We start from the raw sequence: 24,299 nt of genomic DNA on the forward strand, positions 1-24,299 counted from the left end.
CTTTCTGCTATTTTCCTCACTACCTTCTCCGCCATCACCCTGGCTGGCTGTGACTCAGACTCATCCATTCTCCTCCATGCTTGGAAAACAGACACCAAGGAACACAGCTAGACACCAAGGAAAGCAGTTGGTCTCCTCCGTGTTTTATGTGCAATTTATGAGAATATGCAGAGGAAAGCCAGGCCAAGTGCTGCATTAAATGAAAGCAGCCAGGCTGCTTCAGAAGTGGCCAGCCCTGATGAGTACGGGGACTTGCCAGTGCAAAAGCTTTTTCCAGATGTTCCCCACAAGCAGGCCCTATACAATAACAGTGGCGAGGCAGTGTTAATGATTCCTGCCGAGTGCTTGGGGACGCCTGGACGCTGAAGGCACCGCCACCGGGGAGGTTGCACTATCAGAGCTCAGTGCCCCAGCTGCCCAGCGAGCGTTCTCCAGGCAGACCTGGAGCCACAGACGAGTCCGTGTCCTCTGTGTTCTCACAGCCCACGGAGCTTCTGCATCACGGGCAGTGCTGGAGGGGCAGTTCATAGCTTCAGCTCCCGTTATCTCCCAGGGCTGGGATCTTTGCTCCCTGCAGACACCCCGGGCGATTCCGCGTCTCCCTTGTCTCCGCCTCTGGAAGAGGAGGGCTCCCCGCTCCCCGCCACGGCCGATGGCGCAGCCAAGCGCCTGTGCTCTCGCAGGAGGCTGGAGAGGGCAAAGCCCTCAACCCTCGCCTCCTGCTCTCAAGCGGGGACAGCACGATCCCTTCCACACCTCCAAGGCGGGATCAAGAACCGGGAAACGATACGGGAGGAGGGACCAACAGACCCGCTCCGGCCCCACACCTGTCGCGGGGGGCGGGGCCACAGCCCAGAAACCAATCCCGCCCATTCTCTCCTGAGTGACAGCGGCGGCCACCAATCAGAGTGCGGGCAGCGCACCGCCCCTCTCCCTGCACGGGCCATGGAGGCGGCCCCGCCTCCCGCCCGGCGGGGGAGACACGGGTGGAGAGGGGAGGAGAGGCGGGCCGGCCCTGAGAGGGGCAGGACACGGGGCGGGAGGGGAGGCGGGCCAGCTCCCCCGTCTCCTTCCCTCCCCGCCGGCCTCGCTGGGTGCGATGTTTTGGCGGAGCGCGGGCCGGGCCCTCCGGGCTCTGGCGCTGCTGCAGTTGCAGCCGCCCGCCCGGACAGCGCCGCTCCCGCCCCGCGGACCGGCCGCCTGCTACGGGTAAAATCCACAGCCGCCTCCTTCTCCCTTTCCCCAGCTCCCTCCTCCCTTCCCGCGGCTTGGGGAAGGGGGTGTTTGTCAGACAGGCGGCGGGATAGACAAAGCGTGTCAGCAGAGGGGGTGTTGCGTCGGGTCGGGAGGGCGGAGGTGACACAGCGGGGACTCGGGCAGTGTCCTGAGGAGCCGGCTCCTGCTTTCCCTGCGCTGCAGGATCCGTACCAGGAAGGCTCCGCAGCGCCGTCTGGGCAGTGCCTGTCGCCCTCCCCTGTGGCGGTCCCCGCAGGGCAGGACGTGTCGCTGGCCGCCAGCCCTCCGCCGCCTGCTGCTGGTAAGGGGCTCCCTGGAGGTCGCCGAGGTAGCCAAGAGAACACACGTATCTAATCTATATCATCCTGCTTATTCCGCAGATCCTGTTGAGGAAAACTGACATAGTACCATAATATTTTTTCCCCGCACAGATAAAGAGCAGGTCGTATTGTAGCACAGCTGGAACACAGGTAGTTCCCAGATTAACCTGCACTCCTTGACAGTACGAGGAACAAGATCTGCCAACTCTGCATCTGTGCTGCCTTGGTAAACGTAGGCAGTATGTAGCCAACGCTTCTCAAAGAGTTGTACACCTTAACATTAATAATTCAAAATACCAGGGTGGGTTTTTTGGTTTTTTGTTTTGTTTTACCACAGTTTCCAATTCTTTCAACCAATTAAAAAAAACATTCTTTACAAAAACCTAACAGAAGTGAAGTCATCCTACTGACAAGCACACTGATGAAACCCGAAGATTTCAGGGTCCCAGAAATTTGGTATTGGAAGGATTTAGTATGCCTTGGATGTTGCCAATTCCAATACAATTTCTCAGTGCATAAAAACCCCAACTCATTTGTTGTTAGTCCAAAAAGTATTGAAAATACCCTCTGTGTGAAACTCCTGGATTTCAGTGAGCTTCACACTGAAGCGTAATCCAAGAATGGAAAAGCATCACAGACTCAGCAAAATTCTCAAGGCCCAGATGCTAATAATTAATCCTAAAAACACAGAACTGTGTGGAAAAAAATCTGAATCAGGAAAGCAGAATATATAACAGTCTGTTAAACTGTACATTGCTAACCTGTTTCTTAAAAAGTAACAAGATATTGACTGTTTCTGTTTTGTTAGGAACTGAATGTGGGTTTGGCAATTATTAATCATAAGCAAAAAAGCCCATCACATTATTCTTAAAATTTAATAAGAGCAATGTGCGCCTATTGAAATTGATGTCAAATAAAAGATGGCATATGAAGAATATGCCATGAAGAAAAAAAGTGAAAGTCAGTAATTCAAAAAGGGGGTAAGGCAGCCATATGAGTGCTACATGCAGAATTTGAATTGTGAGATGTAATAAACCACATCAAATGTGATACATGGACTATGGACTATAAGGAAGTGCTCATTATATATATATATGTCTATATATGTATATTGCATTACAGGCAAACGATCACATTAGCATAGCAATTTAGCAAAACTCACTGAAGTTATAATTACACAATTTCTTTGAGCTGTACTCTTGCCACAGATCTGCATTTGTACTCCAGTTCTCAAATTGGATCTGCACATAAGGAGCTGATACTATTCTTCAGTTACAGCTTTTATTCAGGCATGTGGCATGAAGGGTTACATAGATCCAAGATTCTACTTAAAATTAAAATGGCTTTATGTTGAAGAGGTTCTGTGGTTTAACTGCCACTTATTTATTAGGAACCTGAGTTTGCAAGCTATTATTCATTTTTTTAATGAAAAGGGTTTAAATTACTGGGACTGCTTTTACCTGTAATCCACCACTTTCACCTCTATACATACTGTAAGTAGTTCAGACTTTATATATAAAAATTAAATTGCTAATGAATTGCCCAGTGCATATCATGGAATAGAGATTGTTATTATATCAAAGGCTGGAAAACAACATGTCTCTATGTACATGAAATTCACAGTGATTAAATTTACAGGGCATGAATATTTAATCTAGGTAAAATTATGGTTACTCAATAACCATATGTAACCAAATGACAAGATTTTAATCATATTACCTTTAAATAAAATTAATTAGGCTGTTGAAAAGATGTTTTGCAACCATTAGGGCATAAATTTGCCTGGGAGAACAGATGTAGTGGTTTATACTTTTAAGAAGATACTTTGAATCTGTGCTACTTCTGCTTTCTCACTAGGGGTTGGTACCTGGACATGGTTTCTTAGGTCACTTATTTGCATTTACACATATATCTCCCTTTGTACTGAAGATTAGTGTAGGGGTTTAAGTGTTGGGGCTGAGAGACAGCCTGTGCAGTCGGTTTATGTGGTGATTTTTTAGTGTGTGGATTTATTGCTCATGTGGTATTTTTCAATTAAGCATTATCTCCTGGTGAGATTACACTGACAGAAATATTATTACCACATTCTTCTTCTCTGCTCTCATCTCAGTGCAAAGTGGTTTTCATTGCAGACCCTGTGGTTCATGAGGAGCAGCAACAATAGATTGTGGTTTCTCTGGCAGATGAAGAGGCTCAGTTTAGTAATAGCAAGGTGAACACCAGCCATTTTGAAATGGCTGTGACAGAATGAGGTTTCTCCTCTCTAATGTATTTATTTCGATGTTTTTGTAGCCATGTAAAGCTGCCTTTATATTTTCCTGGTTGCACCATCAAAACTGTTTTCCCACCCCCAATCCTTTAGCCTAGGTATGGATATTACATAGTGGTCACAACTGAATAATTCTCTTCTCCTGAGAAGCTTTTTTTAATCTTCTATGGACCCATGAGATGCAAGTGACCCATTAAAATATCACAGTGGTGTCATTAATATCTAGGAAAAGTAATTATTCTGTGTTCCTGGAGTGACCAGGTAGTAATAAAAATTAACTCTCTGAATGTTTTCCTATTTCTCTCTTCTTTCTCTGTCCCTAGTACTTCAGTAACATCTGCCAAAATCCAAGTGAATGGAGTCTACCTGCATTATCAGCAAACAGGAGAAGGAAGCCATGCAGTTCTTCTGCTTCCAGGAATGCTAGGTTTGGAGATTTTATCTTGTCTTTGTAGAGCAACCACCTCTTTATCGAAGTGGTCTCCAGCAAGAATGCACAAAACTATTTTGTAATGTATTCAACACCTGATTATGGAGCATTGTAATTTAAAAAAAATTGCTGCACTTAAAACAGAAGCGAAATTGCAGAGTTGTTGCTACCAGTTAACAGTTTTTAGAAGATTTTATTTATCTTACCAGGCACCTTTTATACAATGTCTTGACTCACCTAGTGGTCACTTGGACTTTTGGATTTAACTGTGCAAAGGTGGTGTCCAGGACAGGTGGCAAATAGCTACACAAGGTGAAAAAGAGCAGAAGGGAGGAAAAAACAGGTCAGCTATATTTGTTACACAGACTGAATTATGCATTCCTCTTTAGAAGCTGGATGGATTCCAACTGAATTTATAGACATAATGTAACCCTTACAGTTTATTGTGAAAAAGTCAGTGTTAAAATTTATTTTTTGCTTACAGATATATTTTCACGTTTTGTTTATTCAGGGTAACATCATTAAGATTCTCAGTGATTTTTTGAGATGGACAACAGGTTCTGCTAGCTGAGTGGTGTTTGTCCATTGAAAACTCTGTTTTTAATAACAACCTTTTAAAATTAACACAGCCTATTTTTTCTGGGTTTTTGCAGTTCTAAAGGATCCATCAGACTTACCAACAGTTCATGGCAGGCTGTCAGTAGGACTGTTACTGTGCACAGAGTTGAGCAAATGCTTAATTGAATTGCTGGATAAGATGATAAAATGTCAAGAACTGAAGAGCAGGAAACATTTTCTTCTTGGCAGCAATGTTTTCAAGTCTTCATGGAGTGGTTCTTTCTTTCAAAGAATTCTCAAGGGGATGGTGGAAAAAAATTAATACTGGTCATTCTTCAAGTTGTCATATGTTTCAATCTATTGATTTTAAACAGCTTTTTAAACTAGCAATACTGTTGCCAATGCAAACTCTTTAAACAGGAATAATGTATTTCTGCAGTTGTGAGCAATATTATTGTTATTGATTATTTTTGTTATTATGCATACATTGCTATCATCACAGCAGGCTATATAAAGCCTCTTTTATAACTTAGACCTGTTGATGGTATCTGAGGACTGATTTCTCCAAATCAACAGGAAAAAAAAAACTCTTAAATGCCTTTAAATGGCCTTTTAATATAGCAACAGATAGCAGATTTCATATTTCAGCACATTAAATTTGAACAAGTTTTAATCAAATAGCATTTGATACTATTACCACATGACCACAATACAAGCAACACAAACTGCAGTCTTACTTTCATGCTAGGTTAACTTCATTCATAGATAGCTTAGTGTAATAGACAGGAGTACTTAATTTTTAAATCCTTTGAAGGTCTGAATCATTTATAGGAGAAATGGGTCCACATCAGAAAAAAAGGCTGTATTTGGCTTAATTTTACATATTAGAAAAATGAAATTATATAATTTTATGCTTCTGTGTCACCACAGTCTCCTCAGGCAACAAAGTATTCAAAGGTCAGCTTTAAGCACCAAAAGAGATGCTTTATCAAGTAATAACTGTCTGGCACAGTGCTTTTTCACTTGCAAATTTGTAGAAAAATATTCCTGCCCTCTCAGTGTCATCTGTATTGCCCAGGTAAACAGCAATGACCATGCTGTGCTTTAAATCTGTCAGATATAAATCCCTACTCAACTAACTCAGTTTAAGATACTGTATTTACTCATACATGAGAATGCTGTTCTTGACAACCTTTCATACCTACCAGAAATGGTTTGCTTTGAACATATTGCAGATGCTTCTAAAGATTTTAGTTGTGGCACTTCCTGTCTAAGAGTTGCAATGGATAGTTACAATTAAAGATACTTCACTGTTGGATAATTTCTTATTTGGAGTGAAGTTACAAGTTTTCCCCACTTTCCCTTGAGAGAATGTATACTATGTATGTAGTATGGTGGTTAATAAAATTGAAAAATTATAATGTTTCAGGTAGTGGTCAAACTGATTTTGGACCTCAGCTTAAGTCTATGAATAAGCAACTTTTCACAATTGTTGCTTGGGATCCTCGGGGTTATGGAAAGTCCATTCCTCCATCTCGAGACTTTCCTCCAGATTTCTTTGAGAGGGATGCAAAAGATGCTGTGGATCTTATGCAGGTAAATCTGTTATGAGATTTTTATTATTTCTTTTTTTTAAGTTGTTTTCCTTAAATTTTGAGGATGAGGAAGGTTGTTTCCAGCAGACAGCAGATTATGAAAAGACCATACAAATGAAGGCTAAAAGCATATACACACTATTCTAGAAAATATTTTCTTCTTCCACCTATTCTGCAAGATACATAGAGGTTCAGCAATGGGAATTAATATAAAGCAATATGCTTTTATTCTAAGGCCCTGCCCTAAGAGGTTTGTAGCCAAAAACCATATAAGTTTAGTTAAATGTGTGCATAAGAAACAAAGTCTATGCAAAGTAATTTGATTGAAGGGATTACCAGCCCTTTAACTGAAGGGCTCTTAGGAAATTTTCTATCAAATAGAATCTTGGCATTTTGCCTTGAGCAGCCCATTTTAAGCAACATTTGATTCTAAAAATTAACTTGATGCTTTATTTTACAGCATATTACTGAAGTAATTTTTGTGGGAAATCAAAGGCTTCCTGTGACCATACCAAATCTTACTAATTAATACTGCTATTGTGGTTATAAAGAATATGGCCTAAAGCTGTTATTATTTCTCCTTCTTGCAGAATTTTTTATTCTAATCTGTGTTTCTGTGTTCCTCTTTTATTCTGTCCTATAACTGCAAACACTATTTTCTGGTTTAGCTTTAACTAATATTCTTTTTTATATTAAAAAGACCATGTTAAGAAATTTGACAGGGCATTAAAATTCCAAAAATATGAGGCAAGATTCAGACATTCAGTCCAACTGTATTTCTGTAGTAAACAATAACCTGGCTGAAAACCCATCTGAAACTGGAAATGTGGCCTTCCAGGTGGATTCTGCATAGTGAAACAAAGTAAGTCTGACAACAGAATCAGGATTAAGACACAGATTTGCCCTCTAACCATAAAAGCTATCTCTCTGTACTGTAAATCTTCAATTCCTTCTGCTACACTAGCAAAGAAAATAAAGATGCTGCCATGAATAGGTGACAAACTTGTGGTCTAAATGGTTGCTCCCCTTTCTTGTCTCTGATCAAATACTAATAAATGCAAAATATTAAACAGAGCTTTCCCCAAAGGGAATGTAACCATGTAGCTTCCAGCCAAACGGAACAGCAGCCTACCAATCTCTAGAGCTGCCAAAGCAAATGAGGCATAGCATCCTGTTTCTTTGAAGATGTTTCTCAATATAAGCATACAATAACAACTTACTAAAGTGTTTCCAAGCGTGGATGACTTGCTTCTATTTTAGGATATTATAAAGGATAGCACAAATCCCAAGGAATCATTACAACTATGATTTCCAGAATATAACAGTTTATATACATCATCCAGCCTAAAATCATCCAAAAAACATATCCCTGTGGGTGAGCCTTCAGAACCTTTGTTCTAGTCTCCTTCAGATTCTGGTGTCTCTGCTGGAGCTGAGTGATACAAGGTTTCTGTGAAATAACAAAAGCTGTAATTCTGTGGAGCATTTAGCACCTTTATGCAGAAGATACTGTTCTGTATCTCCATTTGTCTTCTGTGAAGGAGTTTACTTGAAATAGAAGGAATATAGTGCACCTGAGTCCACTTTGCTGCCCTCTACCCCAATGTCTAATGCTAGCAAAGTCAATAGCATTAAAAAAATAATTAGGGAAATAATCAGTGTTTATATTTAAGAAGTTCTTACTCTTCAGAACCACTGTCCTAGCAAAAGGATGGGCTTAGGCTTCTGTATGTTTTTGTAGATCAACTGTAACTTTTGCTTGTGGTACACTCCCTGTGATGCAGTGAAAGCATACATGCAGTGCACAGTGATGTGTTGCAGCTCACTGTTGTATGTGGTCATTGGATTGCATTTCACATAGGCCTGGATGGAGAAGGTGACTTCAAAATAAATTTTGTTCACTCACTGAGTAAAGGCAGCACAAAATCACCCATAAAACTGTGCTGTGCAATCAGCTTTCAGGTTATTGGCCATGTTAGGTTAGTGACCTACTGTAAGTAGTTAAAAATTACAGCAAGCAAACATGCACACCTTATCCAGCACATCTGTTACATCACATTGTTTTTCTGAAGGCTGCAGAGGATAAATTAAATTCCTCCTGCTGGAAAGGCATCCTGAGATACCCCAAAGAATGCATCAAGATAAAGGCTAGTAAAGATGAGAAATAATGGAGGCAAACATCTCAAATAACCTGGATGAAGAACAAAAATTGAATCAGCTATTCCATCCATCAGCCAACTTTTAGCCCCATCATTTGCTACTGGCAGTAGGGGAACAGTAGCAACATCAAAAATTAGCCTTTACAAGCACTGCTGCAAACCCCCAGAATCTGCCAAGATACCAGGAGCCCTTCAGGAGCACAATAGTGAAAGTTGGACGCAGATGATCTACCTCTTCGTCAGACCAAGGCCAGCTTCTGATCAGCTACAAAAATTCAAAGTTCTCTTTTCTTGTTATCAGCTCTTACTTCACATGTCCCTTTCTTTCCCCTATCTTATTTATTTTCTGCTTAGTAATTACAGATTTGCAGAGTGAAATCTAAAATTGGTCAAAACTACAGTGAGCAGAACACTGAGGATGAAGCCAAAAACAGAAAAGCCTTGTAGGGATAGAAATCTGCTAAATATTGAGTTGATTAGTAAAGTTGTGCCTCACTTGATCATCAAGTTTATAAGCAAAGTAGAAACTTCTTTTTCTCCCTTTGTATGAGGGAGAGTTGTTTCTGTCATTGCCTGCATTTTTGCTTTCTTCTATCATAACAAAGCAGGCCTGGACTTCCGACACCAGCAAGCACCAAAGCAACTCATTCAACTAACTTGCTCTTTTTGCTCCAAAGGTACAATAGTCTCCTTAATTACATCTAAAAGGCTGTAATTTCTGTAGAACAAAAGCAAAAAACAGTGTGAAATATATTTTCTTGTGAATGAGTTCACAAACTGCAGTTCCTGTATGCAAAACTTCAAGTATTGCTTAACCATTGTACCGCTGGTTAACCATCGTCCCTCTACAACCTTCAGATGAGTGCCTTTACCTTCCCCACTCTTTCTTCACTGAACATAACACACACAAAATTCTCTCACCTGTGACTATCAGTACTCCCTACAACATATAGTCATTTATGAGGAAACAAGAGTTACAAATTCTAGAACAAAGCATTATCATAGAATCACAGAACGTGCTGAGTTGGAAGGGACCCATCAGGATCATTGAGTACAACTCCTGGCCCTGTGCAGGACACTCCAAGGCTCACACCATGTGCCTGAGAACATTGTACAAATGCTTCTTGTGCTCTGTCAGGCTTGGTGCTGTGACCATTGCCCTGTGGAGCTGTTCAGTTTCACCTTTTCCTGATATCCAACCTAAACCTCCCCCAACTCAGCTTCATGCCATTCCCTTGGGTCCTGTCACTGGTCAGAATGAATTAAGGTCTTGGTTGTAAAAGTTTTTGCCCTAAGCTTTCCTTTTGAAGAAAGAGGCATTTAGTTATTCATGTTTCAAATCGCAACTGACCGTGAAGTAACATTTCAAACATACACTTACTAGCTTCAGAAAATGTGAATAAGCAACTAAAATTTGATACATTCCTTCAGAAAATACTTTAAGCATTTTTTGGTTGTTATCAAAAAGCAGATTTTCTAGTTGTTGTTGTTTTTGGTTGTTACCAAAAAGAAGATAACATCAGTAAACCAGATCACTGACTTCCATTTTTCAAGTCTTACATTTTTCTTTTTCTTAAGTTTAGCTTAATCTTGGATTGCTTACCATCCACACTGTGGTAGTCTTTGCCAACTTCACACCAAGAGTTTCCACAGATTCTTCATATCATCAGGCTCTCTGAAAAGGTCTTTACTCTCCATTTTAAATCAACTTTTCTTTTTTGGGGGGGCTTTTTAAAATGCAGCAGGAATCTAATAGGACTACTGCCTGTTTCATAGAACAGTTATAGAAAACTGAAATGGCAGGTGTAATTTCTTGTTTTCTAAATATTTGACTATTTTTAGCATTTTTATATATAGTAAGAAAATTATGTTTTCTAATTATTAAAGCTAACTACAGTTTAACTACGTAGTGTTGTGCCTAAAATGGTAGAATTAATTTTCAAGAAATACTTGACATTTGGCTGTAAAGCCAGCTGATGATTTGCATATAACTTTCTTGTATGAATCAAGGCACTGAAGTTTGAGAAGTTCTCCTTGCTGGGGTGGAGTGATGGTGGAATTACAGCACTCATTGCTGCTGCAAAGTACCCAAATCTAATCCACAAGTTGGTTGTCTGGGGAGCAAATGCCAGTGTTACTCAAGAGGATGTGAGAATTTACAGTGGTATGTATGAACTGCATGTTGTATTCTAAATAAATTATTTTACTTTCTACTTGACCCAAGGATCTTAGTCATGTAATAGCTAAGTGGAGACAGAGCTGAGGACAAAACAAACCTAAAGAGACAGGACACAAAATTCACTGCATTGCTAGGTATAGAGATAGATTAAATTTATAGTGAGAAACTCTCTAACAATTACTATAAGGGTAATATAATAGATCTTTTAATAAGCCCTTTCCAGCTTACCCTGATGAAAAGTAGGACTAACAACAGCTTATCAGCAGTTTTCAGAAAGTCAAAGTTTTGTTGCTATAACAAATTTCTAAAAATAAATTCCAAATAATGCTATCAAACTCCAGGTTTGATTTCTTATCTCACATCTTGCACAACCTTTTCAAAACCAGGTTCACAGATAATTACTGGGCTAGCTCATTACAGCTTTTGCCTCTAGGGGCTATATAATATAGACAGTAAGAAAACAAGTTCATAACTTACCTTTTAAGTTCAGGAAGCAAATGAATCATTCAAGTAAATGTCCCAAGGTGTCTACCATTTGCATTCCTTCAGAGTTAATTATTATCATTAGAAAACCTTTGCAAAGTAAAGAAATATGGGGTTTCTGGTCCTTATTCCACTCATGTGAAATAGAATCTGAGATCACTGCCCACTGTAAAGAAAAATAGGAAGAAATGGCTGGTGAACTCTGAAAGGGGCCGTATTTCCTGTTGAACATGGAAATGAAAAGAGTTAACCATGTCAACTCTCAACAAATGTAACCCATTATAGTTTCATTTTAGTAACTGCAGTTTGATTTATATCCACTGTGAAATCTCTCTTGCTTCAGCAAAATTACAAGTGTATATATTGCACATCTATATTTACCTCACCTATACTAAAACTCAAAGTGGTAGTGGTAATAGCAATATATTTTTTATGTCAGAAAGCAAAATACTTTTTAGCTCCATAAAATGCTTTACATGTTTTTATACTTATGAATTTTTTGTTGTATAACTATGAAATGGACACCTCCTCCCTGCACAGCAGACTAACATGTAAAAGAAAAATTAAACCCAAAACAACAACAAAAAACCCTATTTACATGGAGCGCCCACTGAAATATTGACCTTTGTCCTTTGTGAATTATTGCTTTCAACATCGCTCCCTGGCTGATGGAGTGCAGAGAGTAGCAGCACAAGTCTTCTACAACTGGCTTATCAGTCCATGTCAGCTGCATTGGAGGGTTTAGCAGGAAAGAAAGGTGTTGATTTGTTGTCTACGTCTTTTCAACATTGGCTTCTCCCTTCTCTTTTTAAATTAATGCCCACCACAAGGACAAAAAAGTAGCTTATATGGGAAACAGTTGTTCAGTAGCACCTAGCCTGGGGTGAGCAGTCTCGTTTTCAATCAGATGCTGTTATAAAATACTTTCAGTTACTGCTACCTTTGTCATTTGGCTGGACAGGTTCTCTTTGTTAATTAACATCTCATTCCTTTCTTCCCTTAATTCCCTTTTGAAACCAATTAAAAACTTTGCTAGTGGCATATTTTGCAGTTTGATGATTCAGTACTGTCCTGGTCTCTGCTGTGCCAGCTTTGTTTCAGATTTTGTCAGTACAAAGCTGCACAGCTGGAATACAGTTTAGTGAAAATAACCCTTTTGAATACCTAGTTTGTGAGCAGTACTGAAAATTTTAGAGGAAAAATATAGAAAATCTGATATATAACTAAAATACCAGATTATTTGTACAGTTTTAGCCAGCCTGCCATGAGTCACAGATCTGTACTGAGTCACTTGTTTTTGTGTAAAACTATGGCAAATGTACCATGATGTCAGCTTGCTGGAATGCCTTAGTAAGAGCTTCCTTCCTCTGAGAGTTGGTAGAAGCCATGGAAGAACTTCCATCCATGAGGCCATGCAAAAGGCTAAAGGATATGAAAAAACTGCCAGGTCTAGAACACTGTTATGAAACAGTCACAGTTTTTTACACAAGGTAGCCCTTGAATTTCTCTTATGAAAGCCTTCAAGAAAGAACCATCAGAAGTTTTAGGACTGAATCCTTTGAATATTATGTTTTTTCTGTTTTTCCTTGTGTTCCTCTACAACTCAGATGTTTCATCAACAACTCAGAAGACCACAGCAGAGGTTGTACAACTGTAATCTTTACTCTTTCCATACTATGAATTACTTAAAATATCTGTTGCATTTTCGAGTTTGAAATAGATATTTGCAGTCTGGTTTGAGAACTTCCCCATATTAGGTGTGGCTTGTACCTTTTTGCTGGAAAGGACATGACATATTTCAACTTTATTTTATGTAGGCATCCGAGATGTTTCCAAATGGAGTGAAAAGGTCAGGAAACCACTGGAAGAGCTGTATGGACATAAGTACTTTGCAGAAACCTGTGAGGCTTGGGTAGATGGAATATCGCGCTTTGCTGAAAATTCAGATGGTAAGACTTTCACAGTGTTAAACTGGGGCAATTAGAGTAGCGGGCAAAAAAATTCTAACAGTACTTCTAGCAGCCAGTAAAGGAAGGACTCTGCATATGACATTAAAAGCTGGGTCTGACTCACACTCAGGGAATAACACAATTACTCTGTAGATGGTTCACAGAACCAGAAAGGTATGGGAGGAAAACATTTATGGAAAACGTTAGCTGACAAGGCTCTTCTCTTGTTCCACCACAAAACTGCATTATTAAGTCATTGCTTTTATGCAGACTAAATAGGAAGGGTTCTGCTCAGGCAGAATCTTTCTCTCCTCCTCTATCTCTGTGTCAAAGGATTATCTCTTGGTGACATAGTTAAGATGTACCAAAAGTAAGGCATGCTCTTTCCACTTTTTGCAAAATAGAACTGAAATACTCTTTCAAACCTTTTAGCATCCTTTCAATCCTTTTAGCAACATTTTAGTTAAAAAAGAAGGGACTTCAGATTTTGAGAACTTGGAATTAAAAAGACACTTTTTCAAAACACTATTGAAGCAGCTCAGATGTTTAAAAATAAAACAAAAAAAAAGTTAAACTAGACAATATAACTGTTTATTCCTGAAGATTTCTGCAATTACTCTACATAGACTTTTTCAGCCAAGGATATTATAAATAATAATCTGCAGTTCTATTTTGATTCAGAGGGAATTTGCTTTTAATTTGCCTAACACAGTAATACATAATGTATAAAAAAGGAGTTTGTAGCTCTTATCCACATTTTCCTGTAGCTCTCACAATGGAAGATAGAAGGTGATGTACATTAACAGCAGCAGGTACTACAAGGAAAATGTTCCTTCGTGTCCTATTTTTGCCATAAATTTTTATATAGGATCAACACAGGACTAGGATTTCTCCCAGTAAAGTGATGTAACAAATTAGGTTCCAATTTTATTTTACCTTTTCTGGAATCTCCTTAAAACTATTTTTTTCTGAAGTGCAAAGCCTAGGCTGGTGAATCTGTGGCTGTGACATCCCTTCACTGCCTGCACATGCCTCAGACACTGAGATAAAGTGACTGTGAAAAACAAGCCAGCAAGAAACATGTAACAAGGATCTGAATTGCCTAGATGCTGAAACTGGGTCAGATATTGGGAGAAGCCTAATGTTTGCTGCAAGAGATAACAGCTATCAGACTGTAGAGGTTTTTTTCCAGAGGAAAATCAGTTTTCCAATTTAGATTACAAACAGATCACCTTGCAATTAAAGTTAAAACACTGCAACAAAGGCACAGATACAGCAGATATAAGAAAAGGTGTTAATAAAACCCATTAGGGATGAAAGGAGAACAGTAAACCCAATGTTGGTCAAAAACTCAAGCTCTTTTTAAAAATACTGTTTTCCCTAAATGAGACAGCTTTTAGTGTAAAATACCATAAGAAATGAATTTTTAGAAGGAGCCAACAATTAATAAAACTGAGTAAGTTGCATAAAGTTGCAACATCCAAGATTCTTCTTGCTGTTCCATGCTTTTAGAGTAAATACAATTTAGTGATTATTTTAGTAATGAAAACTGGGAAATAATAGTTTGACTGCCAACTATGTTCCTAGATAAATAACCTAAATTTACCTGGGGCTCGTTCTGAAAAATAGCCAGCATTTCTGCAGGCGTTAGAGGACTATGGGCAAAATGTTCTAAATGAAAATATTTAACCAGTAGAACAGCAAACAAAGACTGCATAACTAACCAAGCAATTGGAAAAACTGTGAAATAGTTTGACTTTACACCTAAGGAAAGTGTGCATGTATGAGCATTAATCTTAGAGTTGTTGGTAGCTGCAAAGTGACAGCTACAAATAGACAAAGCTATCTCAAAGAAAAATGGAATATAAAGCCCATCAAGGATGTTTTGCCCAAAGATTCCCTTGCAAGAATGTGGGAAGTTAGGCAATGAGTTTGAAAACTGGTTACTAAGAAATTAGGGAAAAAGGGCAAAATTTAGCAAAGTCTTTAAGCAAAACCATTAAAATTACTTCTAATGAGATTAATGAGTAATAAACATAAAATTATGAATGGGCAGGGAAAATAACTTTTGAATAGCTTTAGTACTATTGATATCAAATGGTTATGCATTTGTACTGGGTTTGCATGGCCAGGTTTTGGTACCAGGGGAGTTTCAGGGTGCCTAGAAGCCTTCTCAGTGTCTAGCAGAGCCAATGCCAGCCTGCTTCAAGATGGAAATACCACTGGCCAAGGCCAAGCCAATCAGTGATGGGAGAAACACCTCTGTGAAAACGTATTTTAAAAGGAAAAAAAGTTACTGCACAGATGTTACTGCAGGCAGAGAAGAGCAGAGTGAGAATACATGAGAGGAACAACTGTGCAGCAGCCAAGGTCAGGTAAGAAGGAGGGAGAGGAGGTACTTGAGCTGAGATTTCCCTGCAGCCCATAATACAGACCTTGGTGAGGCAGCTGTGCCCCTGCAGCCCATGGAGGTCCACAGGGATGCAGAGATCCACCTGCAGCTCTTGGAGGAGCCCACACCAGAACAGGTGTAGGCCCAAGAGAAGGCTCTGTACCTGTGGGAAATCTTGCTAGAGCAGGTGCCTGCTGGGACCTGCAGACCCATGGAGAGAGGAGCCTGCCCTGGAGCAGGTTTCCTGATAGGACTTGTGACCCACTGGGGGACTCATGCTGGAGCAGGCTATGCCTGAAGGACTGCACACTGTGGAAAGGTGATTCACCTTGCAGCAGTTTGTGGGGAACTATTACTTGAGGGATGGATTAATGCTAGAGAAGTTAATGGAGAACTGTTGCCTGTAGGAGGGACCCCACACTGGAGTGGAAGGACTCCCTGAGCAGCAGCAGGAACAATCTGTGATGACCTGACCACAACCCCCACTCCCCATCTCCCTGCACCCCAGAGGGACAGGAGGTAGAACCCAGGAAGAAGCTTTTAAGATTTATTTTACTTCTCATTATCCTGCTCAGATTTTGTTAGTAATAAATTCAGTTAATATCTCTGATTTGAGTCTGTTTTGCCCATGATGGTATTTGGTGATTCATCTTTCTCTTGGTCCTTATCTCAAGTCAGGAACCTTTCATTCTGTTTTCTCTCCCCTGTCCACCTGTGGAGGTGAGTGATGGAGAGGCTTAGGTAGTTGCTTGGCATCCAGCCAGGGTCAGCCCATTAGAACATTGCAGACAGCAATAGGCCTGGGAGGTGCAACAGGTATGAGCACAGCCCAAGTTAATTTGTTCCAAAAAAGTAGCAAATCTTGTAACATGGCAACTGCTGTAACAAAATGCAGCTTAAACTGAAGACCACAAGACTCTTAAGGCTAAGAAGAACAAAGCTGGAAATGAGATTCATGAATTGGCTTTGAAGAGTCAAAGGGAGCCTGGGGGAAATATGGAACAGAAGTACTTGATTTTCTGTATCCTTTTGTGCTAGTATCCATTAATGGAGCAAATTGCAGTGAAGTAAGATTTTGGAGAAAGAAATATTAATCATAGTCCTGCTTACGTAGTTATGTAGATTAATCACACAATCCACAAGGAGAGGCAATAGCTAGAACCAATGGAGTTTAGAATCCTTTATGGAAGCTGTTTCATCTTTCATACAATTTTAAACCAAAGTGTGACCTTCATTTGTTTTCTCCCTAGGTAATATCTGCCAACAGTTGCTGCCAGATATTAAATGTCCCACATTTATAATTCATGGTGAGAAAGACCCTTTGGTCCCACAAGCTCATGCAGAATACATTCATAAGCACATCAAAGGCTCTCGGTAAGTTAAATGATGGAATTTTTATAAAATTCCTTGTTGAAGGAATGAAGTAGTTCAAACTCACTGTTAAAAAAAAAAGTATTTGGACAAGTTGTCTCTGCCACACAGAGAGTGATTCTAAACTTCCCTAGCAAGTTACAATTCAAATAGAGTAGCTGGACTTTTCTTGCAGTATAAAAAGTACAGTATTTTAATAAGCTCCTTCCTAAAGCCCTCTGAGAGAAACCAAGTAATTCCCTCTTCCTCTTTCCACTGTACAAACAGAACTACTACTCCCTAAGCTTTATCAAAGCAAGCAAAGTTGTTTGTTATGACCATTGCATTCCTTTTGCTGCAAGAGATCTCATTTCTGTCCCATTCAGTAGAACAGGGAATTTAGATGCTATGAATGGAGAGAGATTCCCAGTTATTAGAGAGAGAAACACAGTTTACTTCTGTTTGCTGTGCCCTAATAATGTGAACAACCTCAAAGATTCTGTTTCCACCTGTCCCATGAATTTTCAACGTCTATAAGAAAAGCAGAATGAAGAAAAAAAGGTACAGCTGTGCTCAGAAACATTATTATATAAACAAGAAAAATATCAAGAAAAATCTGCTTCATGTGTGTTGTGGTTTAACCCCAGATGGCAACTCAGTACTACTTACTCACCTACTCATGGGATCAGGGACAGAATCAGATGAGTAAAAATGGAAAAAAAAAACCTTCATGTGTTGAGATAAAGACAGATTAATAGCTAATTCAAAAGCCACACATGCCAGCAAAGTAAAACAAGGGCTTAACTCACTCCTCCCACAGGTTGTTCAACCATCCCCAGGAAAGCCAGGCCCCATCACACATAGCAGTTTATTAGGGAAGACAAATGTCATCCCTCTGAACATCCCCCCTTCCTTCTTGTCCCAGCTCTGTACGCTCAGTATGATGCCATATAGCATGGAACATTCCTTTGGTCAGCTGGGGTTAGCTGTCCCAGCTTCTTGTGCACCCCCAGTCTCCTCCCTAGTGGGGCAGTACAAGAAGCCGAGGCCTTGATGCCACGCAAGCCCTGCTCAGCAATAATAGAAACATCTCTGTATTATCAACACTGTTTTCAGCACAAATCTAAAACATAGCCCCAATACCAGCTGCTGTGAAGAAAATTGACTCTATCCCAGCCAAAACCTGCACAACTTGAAAATTCCAGAAAGGCTTCCTATAAAAAGCTGGGATTTTACCAGCTGAATTATCTTCATGAATTTGCACACAAATGCAAGCATTCTATTACTACTTAATAACAGACTGTGATGATTAGCACTGGAGAACAGAAGTAGTGAGGGGGGGGAAAGTATTTTTATGAATGCAAAGTGTAGGAAGCTGTTTTGCTGGTGTCATCTCAGTGCAAAAATGAATGATATCTCATGTATTACTATGCTGACTATAATAATGCATTCTGCTACAGGAAAGATGAGAACAAGAGATCTTTGTAACTACCACATGCAGATGTTTTATTTCATGTCTGCTGGTTTATCACTCCTACATGCCCTGTTCAGAACAGCTTGGTTTCACTGAGCTCCAAAGTACTCTAGATGCTGCCTAAGGCAAATTATCCCAAGAAAATCGACAAGAATCTGATAGCTTCTCTTTGGAAGACAAGTCAAAGATTAAACACTGTTAGAATTTGCCATCCAATGAAATATAAAACAGTGGTTCTTTGCATGTCTTTGTGCTGAAGTGCTCCCCTGTATGCTTATTTGTCAGAAAAGAAACCAGACTAATGGTGTTCTCAGAAATTAATGCTTGGGCACATGGTCCTATTCTTCCCTGCTTGCATTAGAAATGTAATTTTCCATTGTGAAGCAGAAAGAAAAGCCTAAATTCGGTATGTTTTCAATAACACAGGCTTCTACCCTCAGTTTTTCTTGCCTTGATTTTTATCTAGTAGTAAAGTAGAAAAAGCTTCTTCTGATTATAGTGCAGATACATTGCTGGCTTCTCTCATGGTGAAAGAGTGTGCCATCATTCTGTATTTGCATGGTACGGCTGGAGTTCAGTAGCATTACAGTAGTCAGAAGCATTAACAGCAATAGGAAATAGCATGCACAGTGCTTTAATCTGTGCATCAGTGTGCTGCTTATCTTTCAAGAAACAGACTTAATGAAATTCAGACAGAATTCACTAGAAAAGCTGGATATGTTCACATGCTGCTGCTCTTTTTCCAAAACAAAACAGCACTTGTCACCACCAAAAGGAGGTTGATTCCTCTTGCTATAGTGGGACTTAGACAGGAAGGTAACATGGTATCAGTCAAAATGGTTTTAGCTCTATAGGAACTGCCTAGGATGTGGTAGAACAAAACAATTTAAAAAATTTCCCACCTCCATATGAAGAAGTGTATATCCCTGATAGATAAAGTCTTTCTCAGAAAGCAAAAATAAGTAGAATTTTAGACATGTGAAACTCATATTCATATTATAAAAACTGAACCTTATTCACAGGTGCTACTTCTAAGCTTTTGGTATAGCCAGAGAAGTTCTGACTTCCCTTTTTATTTTAAGGGATAAATGGTTTTAATTTTGGATGGTCTTTTTGCAGAAAGATTACACAAAGTACAAATACTAACTAAGTTTAGGAAATGACAAGAACTCTACATTTCACTGCCCAGCACAACTACTGTTCTCTGAAAGAGGCAAAAGTGCTCAGATCCTTTACATACCTTTCAAAGATGCATTTTACATAAGTTTTGGAACTTACCTTCTCTGAAGATCACCTGAAAGTTTTCTAGAAACTGGGTCTAGGACACAAAAATTTGATTTAGGCTTATTTTATCCTCCCCAGAGTGGGACAAGTAGTATGCTTGCTGTTCCAACTGTTGCTGTGGTTCACAGTCCAACCACATACTTAAGGACAGTACTTAAAATTAGAGTTACTACAATTCCTTACAGTATAACCAAGAGCAAGGAAAATGAAACAAGCATTTTAATTTCCTATACCCACAGAATAAAATGTATAATCAGTGGGGTTTTTTTTTTCCTCTTTTAAGGTTACTTCTGATGCCAGAAGGAAAGCATAATTTACACCTGCGTTTTGCAAAGGATTTCAACAGAGAAGTGGAAAATTTTCTGTGCTGACATGAACTGTAAAACAAGTAAGCAGTGCTTAGCCTTGGCCTTGTTTAGGAATTTTGGTTGGCTTTCCATTTTCAATGGAGTTATAGGTAGGTTTGAGTCATGTAAGAAAAATATTAAACATATTTGCATGAGAAGCATATGTCTTAAGAACATGCAAGCCTCAGTGATCAGAGCATACCACTGTATTGCTAGATTTCTGACATGCCTTTAAACTTACATGTTGCCACCCAGGCTGAACAGCTGGTCTTTGTCCAACAGAGGTTTTAAGAAAGACAGAAACCATTATCTTGAATACATGCCTTTATGTGCTCTTAATATTAAAGGACAAAAAACATTGTAAGAATTAGGATTCAGAACTGTTACACTGAGAAATCTGGCAAGGTCACAAAATCTGAGAGGATAATTGGGTACATAGTTTATAGAAAACATGCTTCACCACCACTATCAGAAGTCATTCAGGTGCATGCCCGCTTTACAGAAGTTCCTTTGATACCAGGTGGCTTAAGCCTCATCCTCCTCTCCTTCCTCTTCAAACTCGCCCTGCTCATCAGCAGTGGCATCCTGGTATTGCTGGTATTCAGAGACCAGGTCGTTCATGTTGCTCTCAGCCTCCGTGAACTCCATTTCATCCATGCCCTCGCCGGTGTACCAGTGCAAGAAGGCCTTGCGCCGGAACATGGCCGTGAACTGCTCTGAGATCCTCTTGAAGAGCTCCTGGATGGCCGTGCTGTTGCCGATGAAGGTGGCCGACATCTTGAGGCCGCGCGGGGGGATGTCACAGACAGCCGTCTTGACGTTGTTGGGGATCCACTCCACAAAGTAGCTGCTGTTCTTGTTCTGCACGTTGAGCATCTGCTCGTCCACCTCCTTCATGGACATGCGGCCCCGGAAGATGGCGGCCACCGTCAGGTAGCGGCCGTGGCGGGGGTCGCAGGCGGCCATCATGTTCTTGGAGTCGAACATCTGCTGCGTCAGCTCGGGCACCGTCAGGGCGCGGTACTGCTGGCTGCCGCGGCTGGTCAGCGGGGCAAAGCCCGGCATGAAGAAGTGCAGCCGCGGGAAAGGCACCATGTTGACCGCCAGCTTGCGCAGGTCGGCGTTCAGCTGGCCGGGGAAGCGAAGGCAGGTGGTCACGCCGCTCATGGTGGCCGACACCAGGTGGTTGAGGTCCCCGTAGGTGGGAGTGGTCAGCTTCAGGGTGCGGAAGCAAATGTCATACAGGGCCTCGTTGTCAATGCAGTAGGTCTCGTCCGTGTTCTCCACCAGCTGGTGCACAGAAAGGGTGGCGTTGTAGGGCTCCACCACCGTGTCCGACACCTTGGGTGAGGGCATCACACTGAAGGTGTTCATGATGCGGTCGGGGTACTCCTCCCGGATCTTGCTGATCAGGAGAGTGCCCATGCCAGAGCCTGTGCCTCCGCCCAGCGAGTGGGTCAGCTGGAACCCCTGGAGGCAGTCACAGCTCTCCGACTCCTTCCTCACCACGTCCAGCACAGAGTCCACCAGCTCAGCACCTTCCGTGTAGTGCCCCTTGGCCCAGTTGTTGCCAGCCCCGCTCTGACCTACAGGGCAGACCACAAGCCAGGTGCCACATTAGCACCCCAGGGACAAACACAGATGATGCCACTGCCCCTTCCCTAGACACCCACCCCTCTCTTCCATCCCCACTCTGCTGTGGGGATACAAGTTCCCCAGGGTCACTTGCATGCCCACTCCAAGCCTTTTCTGTGTGAAAAGTCACAGTCACTCACCAAAGACAAAATTGTCGGGACGGAAGATCTGTCCAAAGGGGCCGGAGCGCACGGAGTCCATGGTGCCGGGTTCCAGGTCCACGAGGATGGCACGGGGGACATACTTGTTACCTGTGGGAGGAACCAGCAGCAGCGTTACAGCCCCGCAGTCAGCAGCCAGTGTCACAGAAGCCCTGCTGTGCTCCTTCCACCTCCCGGCTTTTCTCTGGAGAGGCACTGTCACAATCAAGACTGCCGTGTTATCAGAGCCTTTCTGAGAACAAAGGTCTCTTAGAGGAGTCACTGGCAGATGACAGCTCATGCTCAGGGATATTTCCAGCCTCAATGAACTGTCATGGCTGCCCTATTTGTTTGAGGACATCTGAGCAAGCAGGCACTTACCAGCAGCTTCATTGTAGTAGACGTTGATCCTCTCCAGCTGCAGTTCACTGTCCCCATGGTAGCTACCCGTGGGATCAATGCCATGCTCATCGCTGATGACCTCCCAGAACTAGAGGAAATTTTTGAAAAATTACAATTAGCCATTTTCAGTGCCAGTGGAAACAGCTGGCCAGTGCCAATCACACACCCCCGGTGCAGCCCATGCATTCCGTGGCCCTGACCACTCCCTTGCATGGCAGAGCAGCTGCCGGGTGGGAAGGTGAGTCAGTGCACAAGGGCTTCGCTGGCCGCAGCAGCTGAACTAGCAGGAGGCTGACGAGCAGCCATAGCACTGAAGTGCAAGTTAATTCCTTTGTAGTTTGTATCCAAACGGTAACCATCTCTGGCTATATCAATCTGGTGTCCTCCCATTGTCTAGCATTGGCTTGGGACCCTGCAGCCACGACAAGATGGCAACACCTGCACACGATCAGTGGTTCAGTGAAACACCTCCCGTTCCCTCCCTCGGCAGCTGGCGCCGTGGCCGCAGAGGGGCGAGGCAGCGCGGGATGGCCGCGGCTGCCTGCGGGAAGGCCGGGCACGCCGGACGGGAGCGCGGGCATATCCCTGCCCCGCCCAGCCCCGCAGCAGCTCGGAGCGGCACGGACCGCGGGGAGCACTAGCCACGACGCCTCAGCAAGCCCCGGGTCGCTTTTCATTTCGGGACGGGCTGCGCGCCGCCCGCGGGGCGAGGCGTCCGTACCTTGGCGCCAATCTGGTTGCCGCACTGCCCGGCCTGGATGTGCACGATCTCACGCATGGTGCCGGTGTCCGAAGCTGCCCCTGCTGCTGTTACCGCCTCCTTCGCCGCCGCTCCCGCACTCGCAGCTGCAGCGGCCGCGCCCCTCGCCGCCCCTTAAATCGGGCGCCGCGCTCCGCCCGCCGGTGACGTGCGGCGGGAATGGCGCGGCGCGGGGCGGGCCCGGGCATTGTCTCCCGAGCCCCCTCTGGTCTGGGAGAGGCAGGCTCCGGGCCCCTCCGCATGCTGAACGCCGCTGGCTTGGGGTGCTGCGGAAACTTCGCATTCAGCCGTCGGGGAAAAGGCCGGGATCGGATACGACATGGCTTATCTTGGAGTGAAAAAGTGAAAAAGAAAACAAAACCGCCTAACTCGTCTTTGCGCACCTGTTAGAATTCGTGCCCTTGCTTCCTTCGCGTCTACTAAGCCACAGCAGCAAAGCACATGCTGCTATGTTTTAGTAGTGCCCTCAAGCCTGTATTTCTAGCTCAGGCCTGCTTTATCATGTTTCAATATGTTTGAAGCACAAGCATAATTTTTCCATAGCTTGGGCACCTGAAACAAGCAGAGATTGGGTGGTGATGTTAATGCCCACAGCCAGTTTCAAACACAAAACTCTGTTTTAGATAGTGCTGCTAAACATATAAATAAGAGGCTCTAATTTCAGGAACACAGAGGGCTGGCATAAAATTTTGTGCTGCTGCTAAAAAATGGCTTTTTCTGGGAGTTATCCAGCAGTGATAGCAGTTTAACAAACACAGGAATGGAATATGTTTCTTTTTTGAAAGTGAAGTTATGTTCTGTGTTACCAGACCCCAGCCACACACCTCATTTTGGAAAACTTTGAATCCTGCTAGTAGCATCTCTGCTTGATCTCTCATAGGACAAAAAAAAAAAACCAAAAAACCCCAAAAAACCAAAAAAACAACAACAAAAAAACCCAACAAAAACCACAAAAACAAAAAAAAACCCCACCAAAAACAAACAAAAAACCCAAAAAGAAACAAAAATAAGAACAACAACAACAAACAAACAAACAAACGGAGAAAAGTACATGGTGGATGACCAAGGGAGGAAGAACAGTTCAAGGACAACAGGAGAATATAACTGAACAAACTGCAATACACACCTGTATCTGCACTGCTTCCAAGGAGAGAACATCTGAAATAAATTTCATCAGGGTTTATAATTGATTGTGCAGAAACTATTGAACTTGATTGTAAAACAGTACTTGACTCACAGCTCTAATTTTTTTTCAGAGGTGAAAGTAGCTTTGCTACCTATTTGGCCACCCTGTTGAGGACAGCTTTACACTAGCACCAGGGAAGGGAGATGACAGC

At 42.0% G+C, this 24,299-nt stretch overlaps 2 protein-coding genes across 2 annotated transcripts; one reads left to right on the plus strand and one right to left on the minus strand.

Annotated features, from left to right (window-relative positions):
* Window positions 1-1,067: 1,067 nt before the first annotated feature.
* BPHL (biphenyl hydrolase like) lies at window positions 1,068-20,384 on the plus strand. The gene is given in 7 exon segments (NM_001245809.2): window positions 1,068-1,209; window positions 4,149-4,252; window positions 6,243-6,409; window positions 10,578-10,731; window positions 13,047-13,178; window positions 16,821-16,944; window positions 19,962-20,384. Coding segments are annotated over 7 exon segments (879 nt in total). The 5' UTR covers window positions 1,068-1,099; the 3' UTR covers window positions 20,050-20,384.
* On the minus strand, window positions 20,332-23,099 carry LOC121468025 (tubulin beta-1 chain). The gene is made up of 4 exons (XM_004175521.5): window positions 22,924-23,099; window positions 22,182-22,290; window positions 21,801-21,911; window positions 20,332-21,611 (listed from the first exon to the last, which is right to left on the minus strand). The coding sequence occupies exons 1-4, from the start codon at window positions 22,978-22,980 to the stop codon at window positions 20,551-20,553; spliced, it is 1,338 nt and encodes a 445-aa protein (XP_004175569.1). The 5' UTR covers window positions 22,981-23,099; the 3' UTR covers window positions 20,332-20,550.
* Window positions 23,100-24,299: the final 1,200 nt, after the last annotated feature.

The sequence above is a fragment of the Taeniopygia guttata genome, chromosome 2 (genome assembly GCF_048771995.1).
Source record: "Taeniopygia guttata chromosome 2, bTaeGut7.mat, whole genome shotgun sequence".
NCBI classification, from domain to species: domain Eukaryota; kingdom Metazoa; phylum Chordata; class Aves; order Passeriformes; family Estrildidae; genus Taeniopygia; species Taeniopygia guttata.